This window comes from Adiantum capillus-veneris, chromosome 13 (assembly GCF_014529385.1).
Source record: "Adiantum capillus-veneris isolate H3 chromosome 13, ASM1452938v2, whole genome shotgun sequence".
NCBI classification, from domain to species: domain Eukaryota; kingdom Viridiplantae; phylum Streptophyta; class Polypodiopsida; order Polypodiales; family Pteridaceae; genus Adiantum; species Adiantum capillus-veneris.
In genome coordinates, this window is record NC_140943.1 from 49,745,777 (window position 1) to 49,770,260 (window position 24,484).

Here is a 24,484-nt window from a genome sequence, read left to right on the forward strand (position 1 = left end):
CACGGTCTACGAACAGACTCACAAAGGGCCATATTACTTCCTATTCTAAACTGACTTGACTGAACTGAACCCTGGTCATGCTGTAGCTTGTCCACAGACACATAGGGTTGGATGTGTCACGTGAACTCCAAAGGAGAGCGGTACCGTGCAGCAATGGATGATCTTCAAGTGGCAAAGGAGATATAACTTTGGCGGGGAAGAAGAAGGCCAAAAAAGCTGAGCATGTACCAAATCTGAAAAACGCTGGTGTGTATGTGCCTCCCTTCTGCAAAACGCTAGGCAGCAAGCCCAAAAACGCTAGGCATAAAGGAGGACCCCTTTGCTGCAAGAACGCCATGCCAACCAAAAACGCAAGGCAAGAAAACGCTAGCATAGTAGAGGGTGGAGGAGGAGGCGTTGGTGAAGGGGAGGAGGTTGGCGATCGAAAGGGAAGCAAAAACGCTGGCAATCTACAAAAACAAAGCCCAAAAGGGAAAACCTTGGTGGGGTAGTAGCTTCTTGTGATGAACACTCCCCGCAATGGCCTCCTTGCTGAGGGGGAGGATGGCAGCTCTAGCACCCTTGTGCTCTGATACCTTGTCAGAGTGTGCAGCGGAAGGGGAGAGGATGGAGACAATGGAACATCATGAGACACGCACAGAGAGAGAGAGAGAGAGAGAGACAGAGAGAGAGAGAGAGAGAGAGAGAGAGAGAGAGAGAGAGAGAGAGAGAGAGAGAGAGAGAGAGAGAGAGAGAGAGAGAGAGAGAGAGAGAGTGGGTGGAGAAGTGATGAAGCGAAAAGGCCGGAGCAACGTGGAGTGTGCAAGCAAGGCGGCGCATGGAAGCCATTTGCGTTCTCCTGAGCAGCCAACAATAGCTGTTAAGCAAGAAGGGAGTTCGCACTGCAAAGAAAAGAGCTCCAAAGAGTCGACTGTCTATCCTATACGCAAAAAACGCAGAACTCCTTTTGCTTCTCTATCTCCCTGCAAAAGGGCAAAGCTATCTTCATCTCAAGGTTCCCCAATGTCCCATTTCAGGCAGGCAACCAAGGCGGAGAAGCATGACTTGGGTACTCTCTCTCTCTCTCTCTCTCGTGCGGGTTCTGTGTATTTTCACTACTACCACAAGAAGCTTTATGCGGAAATCCGTATAGCCAGGCCACGTCAATAGCTAGCGTGAAACACGGGAGTTTGTATATTCTGCCACATCACCACTTGAGAGCGCAAATCGCGGAGAGCCGTACTGTCTGCCATGTCAGTTGCTACAACGAGTCCGCACAATTTACTGCCACGTCATGTTTGTGTGTCTGGCAGTACTGCCACGTCAGCAATTTGTGACATATCCCCCTCTTGAAAGAATTGTAATCGCCCTCCATTACGCCTGCAAAACATACAGAGGCCATAAACCAATTCAGTAGACACTGACTCTAAGTACTGAGGCACTAGACACGACACATCTAGCACTTGTACAAAGACGACAGTCACATCACACGACATCACACGACATCACATGACAAATCAATCACAGAAAAATTCATTCCAAGTCTTAGACCATGAATACCAGCAACGTATTTACTAACCACATCTAGATCCATTCCGAACCTCACTGATGCCGGATTAACTAATCCTTATCATGTCTATAGAGATTTATGAGACTGAAATGTTGCAGTCATTTCATCTTTCAGTTCTTGCTCTCAAACAAGTCCAATGAGAGAGTACAAATCAATCATGTTCAATTCGAGAATTCCGTTTCATAAAGTCATACAGCAGAATACTATCAGCCGTGTAGTATCCTTGAAACCCAAAGGGGACATTAATGACCTTATTCAATCGAGGTAATCTGTTGACAAAGGAGCGGAGTGACTCCCCGCTTGTGCAATCCCTCTGCACTAGATTTAACTTTGCTGATATCGGGGATCTATCAGAGTAGGGGATGCTAAACCAAATGCTTCAAGGTAAAGTTCCAAAATCTGAGGAGTATATGCTAAGTCCTCCTCCTCCATCCACTTCTCATCTAATGCCAAATAGTTATTGAATTTAACCAAGAACCACCGAATCACTTTACCTTTCATGTTTCTTTCCTTGTGTGCCAAAATCTGTTCAGGAACGAGTATCTCCTCGCCTTTAAAAGGTTTCAAGTGACTCACATGGAATGCATTGTGAATCTTCCAAGTATCGGGCAGCTTGAGTTGAAAGGTGACATCATTTATCTTTTCTTTAATCTAGAAGGGGCCATAATACCTCATTCTAAGCTTTGGAAAAAGCCATTCCTTTCCTTTTCGTTTCCTTAGGCGTGCCTTTTCAAAACGTAAGAGCACCCAATCGTCTTCCTTTAATTTCAAGTCTTGTCGATGTCGATCTACTGCCTTCTTATGTCGTTCTTGAGATTTCTCTAAAGCCTCGCGGACCTTGGCAAAAGTAGTGTCCAAGTCCCTCGTGAACTGGTCGGCTTCAAAAATCTTATCCTGGGAATGTTTTTGATCTACCAGCTGATTTCGTTTTTCCTTTCTTTCCTTGTGCCGTGGGACCTGCGGGTAGCGTCTTTCGCTTCCCTTGTCCATTGGCACATCAGAGTGAATCATCGGAACCCTAAGACGGACTATCATTTGGTTCCTCTTTCTCTGGAATCCTTTGATGAACTTTTATCTGGTTCCCTTAGTTCGTCGGAACTCTTTGATGCTTCAGTATCCTGTGATGAGCTGTCATCTGGTTCCCTTGATTCATTCTCTTCACTTGCAGAGTCTTGCCTTTTTGAGGTGGATACTATCCTGCTCGTCACATAAGTCAATGAGCCGGCATGCATTCCAAATCATTGCTTAGTCATGTCCCATAAGTCTCTGAATGGAGTCAGACTTTTGGTTTAAAGCATAGTCTTGAATCTCTTTAGCAAACCATAGCAAAACTACTCAATCTAGTAATCTTCCGAAACGAAGACATTGGCAAACAAGTATCCCAAAAGCTCTGGTAGTAGTCATCAGATATATCTTTCTCAGTCATTTTCAAGTGATGCCAAGTCGTGATGACATCTCTTGTATATTCATCTAATAACCAAGTTGACGTGATTTTTTTTTTTTAATCGCGTCACAGGTGCTTCTCTGCATAACAACAGAGTAGACCACCATGTCGATATAGTTCCTTTCAAGTAAGATGCCGCCTTTCACATTTTAAATTGTTCTGAGGACCGTCCTCCAGAGAAGGCGATGTTAAATTGTTGTACAAACTCAAGGTTTCGATGGGTGTTCTGGTAGTGTAAAAACGTCTCAAACGTGACGGCTTGACTCCCTTGAAGTCGTTGGTTTTCTTGTTGATCTAGTCATTGTCAAAAGAGGACGAGCTCTCCTCCTCTGAATTGCTAGATGGCCTTCCATGCCTCCTAGACTATTTGAAAAATTTGCTTCAAACAAATCTTGTCTTTGGTGCTTAGAAATTTAGGAAAAACCTTCTTAGCACCTTCGAATACTTCAAATGGCGCCTTCCGCACGTGTTGTTGTAGGCAAACTCCACCAAGGGCAAATACCTTTCCCATTTCTTCGATTTGAAGTATAAGACTTCAACCAATCCAAAACCATTTAATTGGCTATCTCACATTGTCCATCTGTGTGCGGGTGGAACGAGGACGAGCATTGCAACCACGTGCCAATGTTCTCCTTGATTGCCCTCCAAAACAACTTAGTAAATTGGGGATCTTTGTCCAAAGCAATGTTGTTGTAGGCAAACTCCACCAAGGGCAATTACCTTTCCCATTTCTTCTGATTTGAAATTGGGGATCTTTGTCCGCGCGTGTTGTTGTAGGCAAACTCCACCAAGGGCAAATACCTTTCCCATTTCTTCTGATTTGAAATATAAGACTTCAACCAATCCAAAACCATTTAATTGGCTATCTCACATTGTCCATGTGTCTGCGGGTGGAACGAGGACGAGCACTGCAACCACGTGCCAAAGTTCTCCTTGATTGCCTTTCAAAACAACTTAGTAAATTGGGGATCTTTGTCCAAAGCAATGGACTTGGGCATGCCATATATTCGAAAAATCGTGAGACGAACAATTTTGCCAAATGATCGGGCTTAATTGTCTTCTTTACCGGAATGAAGTGGGCCTGTTTACTGAATCTGTTGATGATCGTCCAATTGCCATCATGCCCACCTTGAGTCTTGGGGATATCAAAGATGAAATCCATCGCAATGCTTTCCCTGGGGCGGGTGGGAATGGGTAAAGGCTGTAGTAATCCTTGTGCCTTATGCCTGTCAAACTTGACGTTCTGGCATACTAGACAACTGCGAATAAAGTTGTCCACATACTTCTTGAGTCTCGACCAAAAGAAATAACGCTCCGCCGCCTTCAAGGTGGTGTCAATGCCATGATGACCCGTAAATGGTGGATTGTGGCACTCTGTAAAAACCTTTTCCCTCAACGGTTGTGTAACACACAACATTGTTTTCTTCATCAAGTAGCCATCCCGTATGGAATATCCTGGCACTATCTCCCCATTTTGTATCCGAGTAAAAACATCGGAAAAATCCGGATCGGTGGCGCATTGGTCAACCATATCCTCGAAGCTTCTATGACGGATCGCGGAAATAGCCAAGACGAGGGGCTTCCGAGACAATGCATATGCCACTAAGTTTTTCTGTCTTTGAACATGGACAATCTGGAAGTGAAACTATGATAAGATGTTAAGCCCACCGTATCTGCTTGTGTTACAAGACGTAGCGTAGACTCTGATGATCAATAAACTTTAAAGACCATGAAATCGGCTCCAAGTAGATAGTTTCGCCACTGTGTAAGAGCATGGATCACTGCCAATAGCTCTCTCTCATAAATCTATGCTACCAATTCTGGCCTTGAAAACATTTTGCTTTCAAAAGCGATCACATGGCCTTCTTGCATCAAGACCGCTCCCAGACTACGACCACAAGCATCACAATAAACTCTGTATGGCTTTTGCAAGTCTGGCAAAGCCAATACTGGTCCAATAGTCAATTTTTCCGTTGGTCCCCACAAGAAAGGGACTCCTTTCTGAGTCAATAAGTGCAAAGGCGAAGCTATCTCTGCAAACTTCCAAATGAACCGTCGGTAGTAGGTTTATGGCCCCTCAATTAAGCTCTATCAAGTTGGGTTAGGTTTCATCCTCCCCCCCCCCCCCCCGTGCGCGCACACACACACACAAATAAAAAAGGCCTCGGCCATTATTTGCAAGTAGGAAGTCATGCCATGTCACAAACTTGTGACAACCTAATTGAAGAAACTTGATCATAGATCAAGGAGTAAACAAGGAAAACTAGGTGTATTGTGTTTGAATAATATAAGATATTTGTCACATTTATCATTTGTTGTGCATGACATGCAAACTATTATCGATTAGCTGCTGCTAAATAATTTCTATGACGACGAAAGTTTTGGTAGGTAAGTATTGCTAACCCATTCGTCCTAGAACTTCAAGTAGAGATAAAACTTCCTAAAAGATCAAGCTATTATTTCAAAAGGTTAAAGTAGATATTAAACCTTTGTCCCTTATGTGGGCATGCAAAGCTCTAGGGAACATTACGTAAGTGAAACATCTACATGGAGGGACTATCAAGCGTTAGGGCTCAAGTTCTAGAGAGTTTTGCGTGCATGCAAAGCCGTAAGGAACGTTAGGTTTTGTATTGGGGGAAAAGAATAGCCATGAGGTGCTCAACTCCAAGGGTGCGTGAGTGATCTTGAGAGGTTTCTTGTGCGTGAGTGGCACTCGGTCAAGGAGATCATAAAACAATGTAGCTGCCTTCCATGTTCATACGGACCCCCTATTGGCTAAATTGCACCACTGATTTATATATACAAAGAGTGCAGATGCTTTGAGCTGGAAGGATACAAATTTCAAATTTTGTGACAAAGTAGAGTTAGATGGCGTTCACACATGCCTACCAAAATGGAGGGGCGTCTAAATTAGAAGGCCCTTCATTTAAAACTAAGCCATTCCCATAGGCCAATGTTTAGCAAGTTGGTGGGTGGGCCAAGTTTTTGGATTGTAGAAAAGGGCAAAAAGTAAACTTGTGATTGTAGATGGAAAGGCATAGCTGACTTGCATTAAGAGGTCACGTCTCATTTAGAGGACCTTCTAAATTCTAGAGGGTGGTTCAAGGACCCTCTACATTGGATGTGCTTCTAAGTTGTGCATCACATTCAATGCAATGTGGAAGGTCTATGAGAACACATTTTTAAATTTGGAAGGCCCTATAAAACCACAACTATCTGGTGTATGTGGCTGCCCTCTTAGCTCCTTCTTGATATAACCAACCATTGTCCGTAAGACTCACAATACTGATGTTCTCATGGTTTCAATGAAATCAAGGTGTTGAGATACTAAACCTATGTCCCTTGTTAAGGTGGGATATTGTTTGATTGTTGTCAATTGTCTTATTTTGATTGGAAATATACTGACTGTTGTGCAGCTAATGTGTTCCATCGAGACTTGAAGCCAAAGAATATTCTGGCAAATGCTGATTGCAAGCTGAAGATATGCGATTTTGGTCTGGCTCGGGTTGCCTTCCATGATACCCCGACAGCGATATTTTGGACGGTATGAAGCGGTAGAATGCTTGCCAAAGCTTCACTGCCTTTTGTCAAATCTCACTGCTTTTTGGCAAATCAAATGTTTGGTTGGGTGATGTTTATAGGAGGCTATGTCTTTGCAGGATTATGTTGCGACGAGGTGGTATCGTGCTCCAGAGCTTTGCGGTTCTTTTTTTTCGAAAGTAAGACCGTGTTTCTTTTCTCGCGTGTGTGTTTATCTTCCACGTGATAGGCCAAGTAAGATGGCCTTCTTTTCTTCTATTTGTATACTGTCACCGTGTGCGGTGATGAAGGAATGAACCTTTGTAGAAAGATCCATCATGAGTTCTCAAGTGCTACCCTGTTGTGCACATGCTTACTGAAGGCCATCAGACCTGCTTATTGGGTTACCTTTGAAGTAGCTTTGTATGGCAGAATTCAAAAACAGTTTCTTTTCTCTTACGTTTGCTCTTTATAGGATAGGGCTTAGTGCTGGAATCGACTTCCTTCTTTCTTTTAGTGGAAATTACCCTTTCCACTGAGCATGTAAATCAGTCTTATTTTTTTTCCCTCAAAACATGTAGAAAGTTCTAGAAGTAATCTCAGTATCAAGGATTGACGCTAAATTTGTACAATTTTTGTAGTTTTTTCACTTCCCCATTTGATAATTTTGAAATTCGTAGGTTGCACAACTTGTATACAGGATCTTGTATAAGGATTAGCCATTCACTGTGTGGGTCTCATAGGGTGTCCTTTGTGCTCCTTTTATGGAAATTCTTGGACCTCCTTGATGCTGAGTGAGATCGTGGTACTACAGGAGCTATATTGAAAAAGGGAGAGTTAAGAAGACATGTGGCTTTTGGGTAAATTAACACATTCTTGACTCGTAAATGCTAGTTATATCAAAAATGGGGAATTGGAGGGCCTTTCACGCTCAAGAGGATAGGCAGTATGGAACCTTATCATGACTTTGATTAGGGGACATTTAAATGAGTTGAAAAAGTGTATGAGAATAACAGCCTGCATTAACACTATGTCTTCTTTGAATTGTTGTTCAGTACAGTATTTTGTGTGGTGATGCCTCTTCATTTTATCTTGTGGGCTCGTACTTTTTGTTTTTGAAAACAGTCGAACATTCTGAAAGCTAAATTGTTTAATTCGTTGGAAAATTGCAGTATACACCAGCCATTGATGTATGGAGCATTGGGTGCATCTTTGCAGAAATTTTAACGGGAAAGCCTCTTTTCCCAGGCAAAAATGTTGTCCATCAGCTTGAATTGATTACAGACTTCCTTGGAACTCCATATCCAGATGTTATTGCAAGGGTTAGTGTTTCTAATAAAAGAGATCTACTGCTCACATTGTTTTTTCTTGTGGTCTGTTATTTTTTTGATGGATGTATGCATTGTGTTGCATTAGGTACGAAATGAAAAGGCAAGAAGGTACTTAAGTAGCATGCCCAAGAAATCTCCTGCGAAGTTTTCTCAAAAGTTTCCTAATGCGGACCCCTTGGCTCTTCGCCTGTTGGAAAGGCTTCTTGCATTTGATCCTAGAGATCGTCCTTCTGCGGAAGAGGTAGACAAGTCTTTCAGTATTAACCAAAAGCCGAATATACTTCCTAGCTTTTGGCAAAGAGTCTGTTTGTGATTGGCGAGCATCTGGTGACTTTCATGTATTGTATACAGGCTTTGGCAGATCCATATTTTAAAGGTTTAGCTAAGGTAGAGCGAGAACCTTCAGCACAACCTATCACCAAGATGGAGTTTGAATTTGAAAGGCGAAGGGTGACAAAAGATGATGTTAGAGAGCTTATATACAGAGAGGTATTGTTTACTGGTGTTTCAACTGTGTTGGTTTGAATGGTTTTTTTTTTTTCAGTTTTTGATACTTGTGAACAAAGCAAACTAACATTTAATTATGACATTTCTACTTTTTAGATACTGGAATATCATCCGCAGAAGCTAAAAGAATACCTAGATGGAACAGATCGCTCCAACTTCTTGTATCCAAGGTCCAGACACTCCCCCCCCCCCCCCCCCCCCCCCAAAAAAAAAAAAAAAAAAAGCACCGAAGAATAAATCTTTTTGACAAGCCGCGAGTCTGCGAAACCTAAGCAAAATTCAGATTTTACAAACTTAAAATGACTTCTCTGTTTTTTTTGTATGTTCTGTGTAATGAAAATTATCAAGTTTCAAGAACAAATTCAGAAGTGTCCTGGTTTTGAGGCAGTGAATGTGCCGAACTTAATTGTTTTGGTGCTTTGCATCATTCAGTGCTGTTGACCAATTCAAGAAGCAATTTGTTCACTTGGAGAGCGGTGGAACAGCACCTCTGAGCAGACAACACACATCACTTCCTAGGTATTTCAAACATATTGCTTGCTGGTTTTTGTGAAATAATTTTCCTATCTAATGCTTTATTTAGTGCTTGGCGTCATTATGCTCAGTCGGACCTGCCTTTCTAAGTCATGACAGAATCTCAGTATGCAGGCAACTTTTTTATTATGGCTTGTGTGTGTGGGTTTTTCTGTGAGAGCGCACATATATATCTGTATGTGTGCACAATTGTAAGAAAATCAGGGAAACACAGAATCTGTTAAAGATGCTGGTTTTTTAATGGAAGGTAGGCAACGTGCGGGCGTCAAATTGGTAGTGCAGGCTGTCACAGGCTTGGGCACCCCAAGTCGGGAATTTGATATGACACACGAGAGAATAACTTAAAATAATTCACAACTTTATCACACTTTAAAAATTGAGTCGAGACGGCCCGGTGTAGTTCCGTGCCCGAAGAGATTGGCCCCAAAGACTGGCGCCCCTTTCGGTATTTTTTCATTATATTAATGCTTGAGCAAAGTACAACTCCCGAAGGGTCCTCTGCTCGCAGACTCTGCGTCCAGATGCCCTGAAGAGTTAGGCCCTTTGGGTCTTTTTTTTCTTACAAGGGATGGCCCAAAAGCAGAGCCCGAAAAGCAATAAACTCAAAAGCAAGAAGTCCCAAAAGCAACTGGTCAAAAATCTGCAGGAAAAGCAGCTAGCGCAATTTGTGGAAATCCATACAGGCTGCCATGTCAGCACCTGTCAGCGCATCTCGCGGAGGTCCGTAATGTCCGCCACGTCAGCAAGCAGTATTGTCCGCCACATCAGCAAGCAGTACTGTTTGGCCATGCCACGTCATCATTCTCTGTCTGGTGGTAATGCCAGACATAGGCTATGGGGCAAGTAAGCGGCATCGACACTTGGCTCTCTCTCCCGCCCCCTCCCCACGACGTGTGGGTGGCATGCCATTTCTCTCTTCAAACTGACTCATATTTGTCCTCGGCCTTCTCGAGTGTCGAAACCGACCCCTCTCTCTCTCATGCCCTCAAAGCAGGGTGTCAATCAAACATCTCTCTCTGCAGTCGATATGAGACAGGGACAAAGTTCACAGGAGAGCTCTCTCAGCAAGAGCCTGGGTCTGGTTTGCAAGTCTTCGACACTATATGCTGAGTCTTGCTGCTTGGAGGTCATGGATATGGAGCCTCAGAGCCAGTCACTGTGAGGTTGAGGCAAGAGCCGTAGCGTGGGGTTGAGGGAGGGGATAAGGGAACAAGCGATGTCAGAGGCCAGATCTGCTTACGTGTATTTTGGTCTAACCCTATGTGCATGTGGACAAACTACTTCAAGTCTAGGGTTCAAGTCAGCTTAGGAAGTGTTCTGGCACCGTTTTGAGCCTGTGGGCAGGCCGTGCATGTCCAGGCACTTAGAGTAGTTGCATATCCTCTGGTTGCACACGGCATGATCATCATCATTACAGTCAGTACCCATTATGAGCATTTTACAGTGCACAAAACCCATTTTCCCTAATTTATCCATTTTCACGTATTATTAATAAGTGAGTTTGTTGGGAAACTGGGTAGGGCAAATTTGCTAAGCTCTATAAAAGAAACCTAGCGCTAGCACTTCTGGCAGAAGAGGCATCAGAGTTCCTGTGACTTGTAGTGCACCTTCTTAGCAAGACCGGCAGGAGACTCATCGTTTTTAGCCACAAGACCAACCTGGCGTTTGTGGAGTTCCCAGATCAACCAAAGTTTTCAGACTTCAACAGCTAGCGTTTTCAGATTGTAGGTCAGCATAGCGTTTTTGCTATAGTTCTCTTAGCGTTTTCCAACTTGCAGAGTGTTTCCAGTTTTCAGCACTTAAGACTCTACAACACCAGCCCCAAACCTCGCAGATCTCACCTACCCGCAGCAAATCCCCGCCGCACGGTCAGATCAACCAGCATTTCCAGTTTCAGCCTGCTGTCCGCAGATTTCAACATCTGCGTTTTCAGCACATCGTCACCATCGCCGTCCTCGTCGACACAGTGTCAGAATTCAGCAGTTAGCAGATTTTGCAGATTTTAGTCCCTAGCGTTTTCAGTTTTCAGTCCGTCTCGTCGAAGTCATCATTGTCGGCAAGTCTATTGCATCTAGATCATTGTACTAGATTTGTGCAATCAATAGCATAGACCTCTCTCGCCATAGAGAGTGGGGCCCTTGGAGGAGGGTTTGACAACCGTCTGGTGTCGTATTCTTCTCTCCCTCTCTCCCTCTCTCTCAGCGCCTTCATTCACAATGTTATTCACTTTTTTTGTGATCATTTGCACTCTCTCACTAAAGGAATGGAACGCTCTTTCTTTCGTAAGTAAAAGGAACCCTTGAGCACAGGTCGGAGCACTCATCCTGAGCGAAGTTCAACATTCACTTCCGCTGCACCTTACATTGGTATTAGAGATTTGGTAGTGTTCTATATCACTCAAGGAAAGAACCACATAAATTTTTTTGCTTGTTGCGGTCGCAGGTAACCCAAGTCCACTTGGGCGTGTTGATTCCTAATTGTGTTTTTGAAGAGTGATTGGTAACCCAAGAAAGAAGGGCTTGTTCGGCCTCCCCTTGTTCCTCATTGAGAGCGGACCGTGCACTTAGTGACCGTCCAATCGACGTGAGGTGGAAAAAGCAACCTTGGCGTGAGCGCAAGGCCGCCAAGGGGTGCGTCCGTAGGGAAGAGTAGAGCTCGGGTAAGAGAAAAGCCTTCTCTAACACAGATTGCAAGCTAAAGAAAGACCTCAAGAACCTAAAGAAAGACCTCAAGAAACTCAAGAATCTCAAGAACTCAAGAACCACAAGAACCCAAGTTCCTTGTGAAGTTAAGTACCCAAGATCTTAGTGTATGGTCATCACCCGAAGCGGAATGGATACTTTGCGTGGAAGTGATGAGCATGGAGGTGGCGAAGAAGAATTTTCCCCACCAGGAGGTTTTTCCGACCCTCCTTCTTCTCCATCTACGTCAAGGGTTGCACCAAATCCTATGGAGGCTTTGGTCGAGACGATGATGGACATGATGTTACAACAAGAAGCGCAACGCGCCGCCTTGGATCGCGAGCGCGAAGAAAGAAAGGCAAGGCAGCCTTGGATCGTGAGCGCGATCAAGCGCGCTTGGCGGCCGAGGAAAGAAAGGCAATCTTGGATCGCGAGTGCGAAGAAAGAAAGCAGAGTTGGATCGTGAGCGCGAAGAAAGACGGTTAGCCTTTGAGCGTGAGCGCGAGCAAGCGCGCTTGGCGGCTGAAGAAAGAGGAGTGGCCTTGGAGTTAGAGCGTGAGGCGCAGAGAGACCAACGCATGCAAGAGTTGGTCCTTCGGGTACTCACCCTGAAGCTCGAGCCGATCAAAGATGTTGGTAGTTCATCAAGTAGCTCAAGCAAAGATTCGGACTCCAAAACCCTTGTCATTGAGAAGTTGACGTTCAGTAAGTATGATGGTAAGATGGATGCTACTATTATTCATTCATGGTTACATCAATTTAATGCTCACTTTGCGACAACTAAGAAAACAGGAAATAGCAAGGTTTTGACGGCAGCCATGTAACTAGCAGGTGATGCCATTAATTGGTACCACGCATGGCAAGAGGCACAATTGACCGCGCACCTAGAGGAAGCCGAGGAAGGCGTGCCTCTTTCCTTCAATTGGTCCGACTTCCAAGACAAGCTCAAGGTGCGGTTTATGCCACCTCAGTACCGAGCACGGTTGAAAGACGATTGGCACAGTCTCAAGCAAAATGGTATGCCAGTTATGTCTTTTTCTAATCGTGTTTTGCAACTCGGCACCCAATTACGTAAATCGGATGATGAACGCAAGGAGGCATTCCTTTATAGATTGGACGAGTATATCAAGTATGATGTCGAAGTACTCGATCCAATTGCTCTCGCACAAGAGATGAAGCACAATAAGGGAAAGCCTAAGGAGAACAAGTCTTCTCAAAGTACCTCTCAGATTCCTCAGAACGGTAAGAATGGTAAAAATGGTAACTCTTTTAGCCAATCTTCCTCTAGTCCTTCGGAAAAGAACTCTCAAGATGAATCTAAGGGTCAAGCTAAAACACCTGGTAAACCTAAGCTAACCCCAGCTGAGAAAGCTGCACAAGGAAGGAGGATACATAATGGCAGAAGAACAAGTCATTTATTCTAAGGAAGGTCGATGTTATCACTGTGACGTCAAGGGTCATATAAAGGAAACATGTCCTATGATTGAATCTAACGAATCTAAAGAACTCACATAACCCACATCCTCTGTTAATGCCATAAATGAGCACACTAGTGCGTCCCAAGTTTCTCATGATCCTCTCATTGATGAGTCTCTCATGAAGTGTCATGGTTATGTGCATGGTCAACACATGGTGGTCTCGTTTGATTCTGGTAGTATGCATGATGTGATTGGTAACTCTCTTATCGAAAGAGCCCGCTTGGAGGTTAGCAAGACATCTCCTCTCGAGGTGTCGAGCTTCGCTCTCGGTATGGACTCTCTTAGTACACGAGAGTGCTTTGATGTGTTATTCACTGTTCAACAAGCATCCTTCCGTAGAAAATTTGTAGTGTCTCCTCTTTCAGAATGTGACGATTCTCGGCATTCGATGGTTTCGTGAGCATAACCCTCTCATTGATTGGGCATATAATACTCTCACTTTCAATGCCAAAAGTGACTCTCCCATTGTCATTAGTGGGTAGGAAGTTATTCATTCTTCACCTCTCATTACTAATGTGCAGGTGAAGCTTGAAAAGGAACAGGAGAAGGAGACTCTCAGTCTTTTCTTCTCCAAAACACGACACATGTTTTGCATGATACAGATGTGATTATTCACAAGGATGATGATTTGCACGATAAAGATGTGATTGTTCACAAGGATGATGGTTTTCCCAGTGAAGCTAAGATCGTTGTAGATACGATCAATCACGCAGTTTTGATCTTGGCTCTCGAGTAGAGGTCCAAAGAACCCAGTCAGGAAGGATTGGACGAGTATATCAAGTATGATGTCGAAGTACTCGATCTAATAGATCTCTACAAGGCGGTAGAGATTGCTCTCGCACAGGAGATGAAGCACAGTAAGGGAATGCCTAAGGAGAACAAGTCTTCTCAAAGTACCTCTCAGACTCCTCAGAATGGTAAGAACGGTAAGAATGGTAACTCTTTTAGCCAATCTTCCTCTAGTCCTTCGGAAAAGAACTCTCAAAATGAATCTAAGGGTCAAGCTAAAACACCTGCTAAACCTAAGCTAACCCTAGATGAGAGAGCTGCGCAAGGAATTTTAGGAGGATACATAATGGCAGAAGATTAAGTCATTTATTCTAAGGAAGGTCGATGTTATCACTGTCACGTCAAGGGTCATATAAAGAAAACATGGCCTAAGATTGAATCTAACGAAATTAAAGAACTCACAGAACCCACATCCTTTGTTAATACCATAAATAAGCACACAAATGCGTCCCAAGTTTCTCACGATCCTCTCATTGATGAGTCTCTCATGAAGTGTTATGGTCATGTGCATGGTCAACACATGGTGATCTTGTTTGATTCTAATAGTATGCATGATGTGATTGGTGACTCTCTTGTCGAAAGAGCACGCTTGGAGGTTATCAAGACATCTCCTCTCGAGGTGTCGAGTTCGCTCTCGGTATGGACTCTCTTATTACACGAGTGCCTTGATGTGTTATTCACTGTTCAGCAAGCGTCCTTCCGCAGAAAATTTGTAGTGTCTCCTCTTTCAGAACGTGATATGATTCTCGGCATTTGATGGTTTCGTGAGCATAACCCTCTCATTGATTGGGCAGACAATACTTTCACTCTCAATGCCAAAAGTGACTCTCCCATTGTCATTCGTGGGGAGGAAGTTATTCATTCTTCACCTCTCATTTCTTATGTGCAGGCGAAGCTTGAAAAGGAACAGGAGAAGGAGACTCTCAGTCTTTTCTTCTCCAAAGCACGATAGACAGATGTGATTATTCATCATCCTTGATTATTCTTCACAAAGATGATGATTTGCATGATAAAGATGTGATTGTTCACAAGGATGATGGTTTTTCCAGTGAAGCTAACATCATTGCAGAACGATCAATCACGCAGAACCAATCTTGGCTCTTGAGTCGAGGTTCAAAGAATCCACTGAGGAAGTATTGTGTGTACGCAAGATTAGTCAGTACGCATTTCGAGTGTTTCATTTGTGATGGTTTCTTTGTATTTTCGTCACCGTCTTTACGTGTTCCCTTTTCATAGGCATGCCGTATTGTACGATGCACATGAATCACTCATGGATGAGCACGGATGTATGCCGATTTCTCTCGAAAAGAAGAAAAGTTTGTATTCAAGGGATTCACGTTCCATGTCTTTGCCTTGGCATGACACAGTCTTAGAAAGAGCACAAGAAAGATTGTCCATCAAGCATCGACTTTTCGGTTGTGATTTGCCACAATTGATAGGCTTAGGTTGGAAAGACAAGTTTCGATTCCATTTTTTGCGTGTGTTTGGTGAATGGTTTGACACTCCGTCACTTTGTTCATCTGCATTGCATGCGCAGTCTTTTCGGAAGAATAGTATTTTTCCAGTCACTCTACATGGAATAGATATGTTCATGATTTTGTGTTGGAAGTGGTTTCAGGAATTTTCCTCCTCGAAAATTCTTGAAGAAGGTGGACCTACTTCCATAGCCTAAGTTGGAGCATTGAAGCAGGCACAGATCACTTAGTTGCTTTCGGCGCGGCCCAAAGAAGCAAGCGTTGCAGACCTTTATGAAGTTCAAGTATCGCACGACCTATGCATGACAGTGGGCCGGTGAAGAGTCCTTCCCAGGATTCCAGACGTCGTTGGTGCTCTCCTCGACGCCATAGAGTTCGGTACCAGTACTTAATTTTGAAAAAGAGGGGATGTCACGTGCACATCTAACCCTATGAACATGTGGACAAGCTACTTCAAGTCTAGGGTTTAGGTCAGCTTAGGAAGTGTTCTGGCACGTTTGTGAGCCTATGCGCAGGCCGTGCATGTCCAAGCACTTAGTTGCATATCCTCTGGTTGCACACAACATGATCATCAGCAGTACAGTCAGTACCTATCATGAGCATTTTTCAGTGCACAGAACCCATTTTCCCTAATTTATCCTTTTTTCACTTATTATTAATAAGTGACTTTGTTGGGAAACTGGGTAGGGCAAATTTGCTAAGCTCTATAAAAGAAACCTAGCGCTAGCACTTTCTGGCAGAAGAGGCAGCAGAGTTCCAGTGACTTGCAGCGCACCTTCTCAGCAAGACCGACAAGAGACTCATCGTTTTTAGCCACAAGACCAACCTGGCGTTTGTGGAGTTTCCAGATCAGCCAGCGTTTTCGGACTTCAACAGCTAGTGTTCAGATTGCAGATCTGCATAGCGTTTTTGCTACAGTTTTCCTAGCGTTTTCCAGCTTGCAGAGTGCCTAGCGTCTTGCAGTTTCTGGCGACAGCTCAGCCCAAGTATATCAGCGTTTCCAGTTTTCAGCACTTAGACTCCACAAGATCAGCCCCAAACCTTGCAAAATCTCACCTATCCGCAGCAGATCCTCGCGGCACGGTCAGATCAGCCAGCGTTTTCAGTTTGAGCCCGCTGTCTGCAGATTTCAGCAGCTGCGTTTTCAGCCCATCATCTACGCGTCGTCGCCATCGCCGTCCTCGCCGACACAATGGCATTATTCAGCAGTTAGCAGATTTTGCAGATTTTAGCTCCTAGCGTTTTCAGTTTTCAGCCCGTCTGGTCATCGTCATCATTGTCGTCGACATCGTCGGCAAGTCCATTGCATCTAGACCATTGTACCAGATTTGTGCAATCAATAGCATATACCTCTCGCCATAGAGAGTGGGGCCCTTGGAGGAGGGTTTGACAACCGTCGGTTGTCGTCTCTCTCTCTCTCTCTCTCTCTCTCACTAAAGGAACAGAAGGTTCTCCCTTTCGCAAGTAAAAGGAACCCTTGAGCATAGTTCGGAGCACTCATCTTGAGCAAAGTTCAACATTCACTTCCGATGCACCTTACATGTCATGCCTCATTGAATGATATAGTGAGAGTTAGCTGTAACAGTTGCTTCATGGTTATTCACCTCTCTCTATATCCCCCCCCCCCCCCCCCGGGTCCGACACCTCTTCCTTTTTCCTCTGTGTTCATTATCTTGTTCATGTATTCCTCATTCATGGTATTAAAAAGATTGAAACTTGAGGCACCTTGTGGGAGGCTTACCGAGAGATTATATCATCGTAACTTGTTTTCATTTGCCAACTCTTGTAGTAGATATCTTTTATCTGACCTTTCAAAGTGAAGAACCCTGCATTCGTGCAATACATCATGCCTTCTTGCAACCCCAACCTTGAAGCATATTTATGATGTTTTATCTCAACAAAAGATATCAAGCTTTCATTTTTTGTAGTCGCACATGCAATTGTAGTCCAAAGTTATTTGACATTCTTGTTTGAAATGTAGCTTCTAGCAGAATGGGTAACTTGAAAACGTGGTCGCAGTAACTATGGAAGACTACTACCATAAGTTTTTAGATATCTACCTTCAAGTGTCTTTCTTCAAGTTGATAACCTTGGAGAACTAGTGTGAGCCCTATACCAAAGGATTGGGATCACCATCATAAGAACAACGCTTGTCCAAGCAAGTCTCAACAATCTAAGAACGCACGGACCATGCCGCGGTTGGCTACACACTTATGAAGGGAAGATTGAAATTTACTACTGATGATCTATTGGCAAACATAAAAAATCCTCAACAACAATGGACAAATTCTGAAGATTCTCATGACACTTTGATTCAACCTGCGAACGAGAAGACTGCAACAAAAAGGAAGGTGCTTTCAATGTTTCGAGAAGGGACACGTCCTATGTGTGAGAGTGAGTAGCGGAGAGGGTGAGAGTCACGCGTGCTGAAACGAGAGAGAGAGAGAGAGAGAGAGAGAGAGAGAGAGAGAGAGAGAGAGAGAGAGAGAGAGAGAGAGAGAGAGAGAGAGAGAGAGAGAGAGAGAGAGAGAGAGAGAGACAAGTGCTCTGCAACGATGCTGTCAATAACACAGTGAATGACTAGAAGACTCTAACCATTCTATTTATAGAATGTTAGGTTGAGGTAGGGTAAAATGTGTAACTGGTGCAAAAAACATAAAAGCCCAAAGATGGCTAAAAATGTGTGTGCACCCAGGCAGGCTAAAAAATGACCGGCACAGATTCTGGAGGAGAACATGTCAGAACAGTCAAGATTTTAATTGTATGTGAAAGAATCTTCGTGTCCTTACCTCGGACTTATTAGCCACTCCCACCCTTACTTCATTGCATATCAGGCGCGCTCCCGTCTTCATCGCTTGGTCTTACAAGGCAATAAGCCATAAAGAACCCTAGATTACACATGGGTTCTCTTGGACAATTTGACAAAGATAAAATCTTTCGGGGGGGAGGCAAAGAAACGTTGAAATCCGATGCGGGAACTGAAGAAAAGAATGAAGATCTGGGTCAAATTTTTCGGCAGAAAAGTTTGCCAGAGCGGAGTATAAGTGTCAACTGCAAGTTGACAGGTGTGTGAAAAGATTGATCAAGTACTCTAGAGACGAGATTTGCAAAACACCTGAAGAATTACCCGATTTATAAGATTTACTCCAGAGGATGTGAGGCCGTTGATTCTCCTCTCAGGTCTGGAGGAAAGCTAAAAGGAGAGACAAGTGCAAAAAAGCGGAAACTGTACCCGTAGAAAGAGCTTGAGAGAACTCTTGAAAAGAAGATGAACTAGAGGACCACCAAAAGATAAGCGAGAGAGAGTTACAGAGCAACAACCGAGCACGGAAGAAAAGGAAAGACGACAGCAAGATTGATACCTGATCAGATGAACGAAAGTACCGAACTTTGCAGAGCATGGGACAAAGTGCGAGACCAAGAAGCCTTATCTTCTTTGATGGAGAAGCCAAGGCCAACTTTAACCGAATTGGCAGCTCGATTTGGAATTACGCCCAAGGAAATGGGGCGACAGACAGAGGTTGTTTTAGTGGCACCTGGACGGGATGTTCCCATTACTCCTGTCATTGGCAAACTACGTTTGTATTGTGAGGGGTATTTAGGGCACGAGGACTTTTACATCATGCCTTTTGGAAGGGCGTGACATCCTTCGAGGAATCCCTTGGTTCCCCAAGAAAAGTGCCGTGGTCGATTATAGGGCAAGGAAAGCAAAGAGATGAGAAGGGCAATAATAGTGTACATACTTCTACGAGAAAAGCACCCTTTGAGGTCATTGAGGGAAGTTCTAAAAGTCGCTTGCTACTCAAAGTACATGGGAAAATCTTCGCTACTAATGAATATGGCCGAGATTTAAAAGAATCTTTTCAAAACATTAAAGAATCTATATTTCTCTCTCAACAAAAACAAAAGGCTATTGCTACTAAGCATGGAAGAGCCTTGACCTTCAAGCAAGATGATTGGGTCTTGCTCAAGTTTCTCAAAGCTCCTCTAAGGCATATCTCATGCAAGTATCCTATGGGACACCAAAAGTATTACACTAAACTAGCAAAACAATACTATTGAGAGATAATATGACTCTTGCTCTTCAAGAGATTTGGAGTGGATGATTATATCGTCGAAGAATACTTGCGATATGGTCAAAAGATTTTCTCCATCATGCGATCAAAAGTGGCTGGAGCATCGGTCAAGCCAAAAGGCATGACAAGATGTTCATAAAGACCAAATGTAGTACGGAACAATTTTTAAAATATCTTCATTGACTATTCTTATTTGATGACAGCCACTTTTAAGGTCAATCCTACTGAAGTAGGTAGACCCTTGCAACTTATCAAGTAGATCTTCTACCCTAGGCACGAAAATCTATTTGATGTTTGTCAAGCCAAAAGGCATGACAAGATGTTCATAAAGATCAAATGTAGTACGGAATCTTCATTGACTACTCTTATTTGATGATAGCCACTTTTAAGGTCAATCCTACTGAAGTAGGTAGACCTTCGCAACTTATCAAGTAGATCTTCTACCCTAGGCACAAAAATCTATTTGATGTGCACAATAAAAGGAAAAAAAGGACAAAGAGATTGTACTTATTGAAAGGTGAGTTCGTCCCACTTGATGAAATCTAGTTTTTTTGTTTACCCAATTTTCTTGCAAAAACTGAATGATGATTCGAGGTCGAATATGTCAAACCTCGAAAAAGAACGACAAGATTTTTTGCAAGCTCAGGTTGACTGTTTCTCTGAGGGCTTACTAGGCGAGTTGCCTTCTTTACGTCCTAAAGATCACACGATTGAACCAGCCACCTTACAGAGTTAAGGGAGCCCAAAATGAAGAAATTAATGACCCATGTAAAAGAACTTCTTGAGATGGGTCTCATCCAACTTAGTACTTTACCATTCTGTTCGCTAGTGTTACTGGTGTTGAAGAAAGATGGATCTTGGAGAATGTGCATTGATTATAGAGCTCTCAATAAAATCACTATCAAGAACAGATTCCCTATTCCAAGGATCGATGGTATTCTCGACAGACTTTTGGGATCCTCTTGTTTCGACAGAATTGATTTGAAGAGTGGATATCATCAGGTCAGAATTTGCTCATGGAGACGTCTACAAGACAGCTTTCAGGACGACTTTTGGTTTGTACGAATACTTAGTGATGCTATTTGGCCTTACAAATGCTCCAACGACATTCAACCGTATGATGGATAGGATTTTCAAACACCATTTGTTACAAGTTCTCTAGACATTGTGGCAACATAAACTGGATGTAAATGCAAAAAAGAACGAGTTTTTCTTGCGTGAGATATACTCTGTGGGACACATCGTCTCAGTGGAAGGTGTAAAGATGGACCCGCCCAAAATTGAGACTATTCGTGATTGGCGTGATTTGAAGAATACTCATGAGGTTCGAAGCTTTGTGGGCTTGTGCTCATGTTATGGGCCGTTCATTTGGAAATTTGTAGAGATAGCTTCTCCTTTGCATATGCTGAGTCAGAAAGAGAGTAATCGCTGCGATTACGACATATCTGCAAAACAACTCAAGTTAGCTCAATTTTGTTTTTCCTAGGGACATTCCGAAGGACAATCAGCTTGCTCTTGTTGTTAAGGAGTTAGCTTCTCCTTTCGGCTCTTTTGATCAAGGAGTTGGCTTCTCCTTTCGTTGAGATCAGAATTCTTGATATTCCGGCGTAGTAAAATTAGCCATCACACCCAGACCGAACTGATCTTCCACGGGTGTCTTGATGCACTAAAATTACATACCAAGGCAATCTCATCCAATTAGGAATATTCAGTGGTTGGCACATCACAATGCAACACAAATGCTCCAATATGCATGTTACAAGACATAGAAACATAAAGTCGTCGATGAACACTCCTACCGCATAACCTAACAAGGTCTGGGCCCGGAGATATTCAACGACTCCCTCATCACTCCTCCCGCATAACCTAAAAAGGTCCGGGCTGGGAGATATAGAGGCCTTTTACAACCAAATGCCCCCCAGACCGCAGCTTGCGTCGTTTGGAGGTGCTGAGAGTAATCACTGCTGAGGCTTCTTAATACTCCTCCCGCATAACCATCCAGGTCCGGGCCGGAGTCACAACAACAATTATTTTACAAGCATACAACCAAACGCTCCCCAGGCATCGGCCTGCGTCGTTCGGAGGTTTTCTAGCATACAACAAAACGCTCTCCAGACATCGACCTGGGTCGTTCCGAGGTTCAAACAATATCAAAACAGAATTTTTCGCTTCTCCACCCGGGAGTAAAATCACCAATCAATGAAACCAATATTAAAACCAAAGTCAAACAATTCAAATCGTCACCAAGATAGGTTCAAAACAGATACCATCCATTTCAAACAAATTCCAAACAGGATCACCAAACAAGTTCTCAAACAGATTTCAAACTTAAAAAGCAATCTCGACATTGGTCGAGCTCGAAAAGTCGACTAATTTTTCATCCTGAAACGTGCATTAAAAAAAATTAGTTTAGGTTCATTCCATGTGGCATAAGGTCGTAGCCGAGCACAACATGGTCCATTAGCACTTGTACAGACAATGTTTCTTTGGCGGCGATGGTAGTCCCAAGATAGCAATCGCAATGGACCTCCAAGGTCATCTGCTCGTGAAGAGACATCTACTGAGAGATGTCGAGAAATTTCAAGTTATAATCTGCTAGGGTTTCCATGGCAAGCATTTCAGGATACCCCACTCTGCCAGAAGTTGCACTAGGAAGGAAGATGTCAGAAACCATATAACTTCGGGCAAGAAATTTCTTGAAAGCTTGCTAAAAGTCCTGGGTCGGAGCATGAAGCTAAAATTTCCAGTGAACTTTGGAAGTGCGATCTTGCTCTGTCTGCTCTTTGGTGGGGACCGGAATGCTTTCAAAAAAGCACACGCCAATGAACTCAAGTCTCGGGTCAGAGCACGAAGCTAAAATTTCCAATGAACTTTGGAAGTGCGATCTTGCTTTGTCTGCTCTTTGGTGGGACCGGTATGCTTTTAGAAAAGCACACGCCTTATGCTTTGATACCACTGTCACAAGACGGGCACCACATGCCAATAGAAAAGAAGAGACTGAACAGACTTTTAGCACTTTAATAACAACAGAAACTGAAAGAGAGAGACGACACGCGACTCGGAAGCCCATGAGGCAACCATCAACCTGCATGAACCATGGTGTGTTACCATGAGTCCGCAATAGCCATACATACTCCTCCCTGGATGCCTCCATGCCCAAAGCAGTTGACTAGAAGGTCTCATAGCAGCCACGGAGAATCTGACCACATTGTTGAATGCGGAAAGATGGTGCTCTTGAAGCATAAGAATATCAATTCCGGATTGTCGCGTTTCTTGCTGATTGTCGACATGTCAACTGTACGAATTTTTGTGAATTTTGCTACAAATTTTGGGGCACCAATTATTGGTTCAGTTGCTTCTAGAACCGATGCTTTTCATGTACTTGCTTTTGAGAGAGGCCAAGGGATTTCTTTGAATTGCGCTTTATCTTTTGGGGCACCAGTTTTTGGTCTAGCTGCTTCTGGAACTAATGCTTTTCATGTACTTGCTTTTGGGATACTTTCATGTACTTGCTTTTGGGATAGGCCAAGGGCATTTATAAGTGTTCCAGGGCCTTACTTCTCAACGGATTGGCTTGGGAGCACTAAGAGAGAGAGGACCCTCGGATGTTGTACTCTTACAGAAGAACAATAAAGAAATATTAGAAGGGACGCTAGTCTATGCAGCCAGTGCATCTTGGCTCGGAATTCGCCTCGTCGTGTCGACTTTGCTCTCTTCTCTCTCCCTCTATTCAAGTGTATTCAGATCTTTGCAGTTCTCTCACATGTGTTGTAGTTGATCATTGATTTGGAGTGTCCAAGTCTATTACAAATGTGCTTCCGCATCCAAAGTATCTTTTGTCGCAATGCTTGCAACTTGTGGATATGTGCCCTCATTGAAGTAGCACGGTCTGCATCTAGGTTGATGAGTTGCACTTACAAAGGAACACGCTTCATGGGAGTAGTAGCTCATGCATAGACTCAAAATGATCCCAAATATGCGTGGCGCTTGTCATCACCTTCACATGTTTCAAGGTTTGTGGAGTACAACTTAAAATGATAAATGACCGCTCACGAGCATTGACATGCTCTTACCTTGTCCCCTCTTTAAATGAAGGAGGCATTGTAACTTTCTTAGTTACAAAGAACATGAGATCATACTAATCAAATAGAGCCATTATCATCATCCTCCAAGAAATGTAGTTTGTACAATCTTGTTGGCAATCATTTGGAAAAGTCGATACGGTGGGTATCTTCTTGGCTTGTTAGCCTTAGATGGTATATTGCTCCCTGGAGGGCTCATGGATGTTCCAACTATTAATGCTGGTAGAAAATTTTTCCGTACTTGCAAACTCTGCACCAGATCCTCGAGAACTTGCACCGGATACGATGATATTAATTTGAAATGCGAAACATAGCAAGCGTTCTCTTGGACATAACCACTAGAAAAGCACTGAGAAGCGTTGTAAACCGAACTTCAAGATTGACTGGAAGGTCAGACATGTGATACCGTGTCAGAATTGTATGATTGATGAGTATGGCAGGAAACAATGACAACAGGTGCAGACCCTTTCGTCTTTGATAATGGACATGATTGATACATTGTATCAACCCAAAGTCAGCCGATTTGTAGTAAGGGAGGTCGCTGAGGGTGGTTGTGTGTGTGTGTGTGTGTGTGATCTATCTATCTATATATATATATATATATATATATATATAGAGAGAGAGAGAGAGAGAGAGAGAGAGAGAGAGAGAGAGAGAGAGAGAGAGAGAGAGAGAGAGAGAGAGAGAGAGAGAGAGAGAGGCTTGTCGCGCGCCCTGCACTCTGCAGCGTGTGCGCCCTGCACTCTGCCTGCCGCACGCGCCTGGACTGCCCTTCTGCGCGCCCTGCTCCCTGTCTGTCGCACGCTCAGCCTGCTGCCTATGCGTGCTCTACTGCCTGCACGCCCTTGCTGCTTGCGCGTGCTCTGATGTCGGCGTAACCCTAATTCCTTGCAGCCCTAACAGTCAGCTTTTTCGAAACCCTAATTCCACGAAACCCTAAAAATCCGAAAACCCTAACTGTCCCAAACCCTAACCGCGCGCCTCTTTCAATCGCCTGCAAGTGAAAGAGAGAAAGAGAG

At 43.6% G+C, this 24,484-nt stretch overlaps 1 protein-coding gene across 1 annotated transcript in view; it reads left to right on the forward strand.

Annotated features, from left to right (window-relative positions):
- LOC147443961 (mitogen-activated protein kinase 15-like) overlaps positions 1–24,484 on the forward strand; it is an 82,683-nt gene that overhangs the window by 44,996 nt on the left and 13,203 nt on the right. Inside the window, exons 3-9 of the mRNA XM_086526746.1 lie at positions 6,410–6,537; positions 6,653–6,712; positions 7,685–7,834; positions 7,929–8,084; positions 8,195–8,332; positions 8,447–8,520; positions 8,783–8,869. Of these exons, the coding sequence (XP_086382872.1) occupies positions 6,410–6,537; positions 6,653–6,712; positions 7,685–7,834; positions 7,929–8,084; positions 8,195–8,332; positions 8,447–8,520; positions 8,783–8,869 (793 nt within the window). The remainder of the gene's footprint in view (positions 1–6,409; positions 6,538–6,652; positions 6,713–7,684; positions 7,835–7,928; positions 8,085–8,194; positions 8,333–8,446; positions 8,521–8,782; positions 8,870–24,484) is intronic.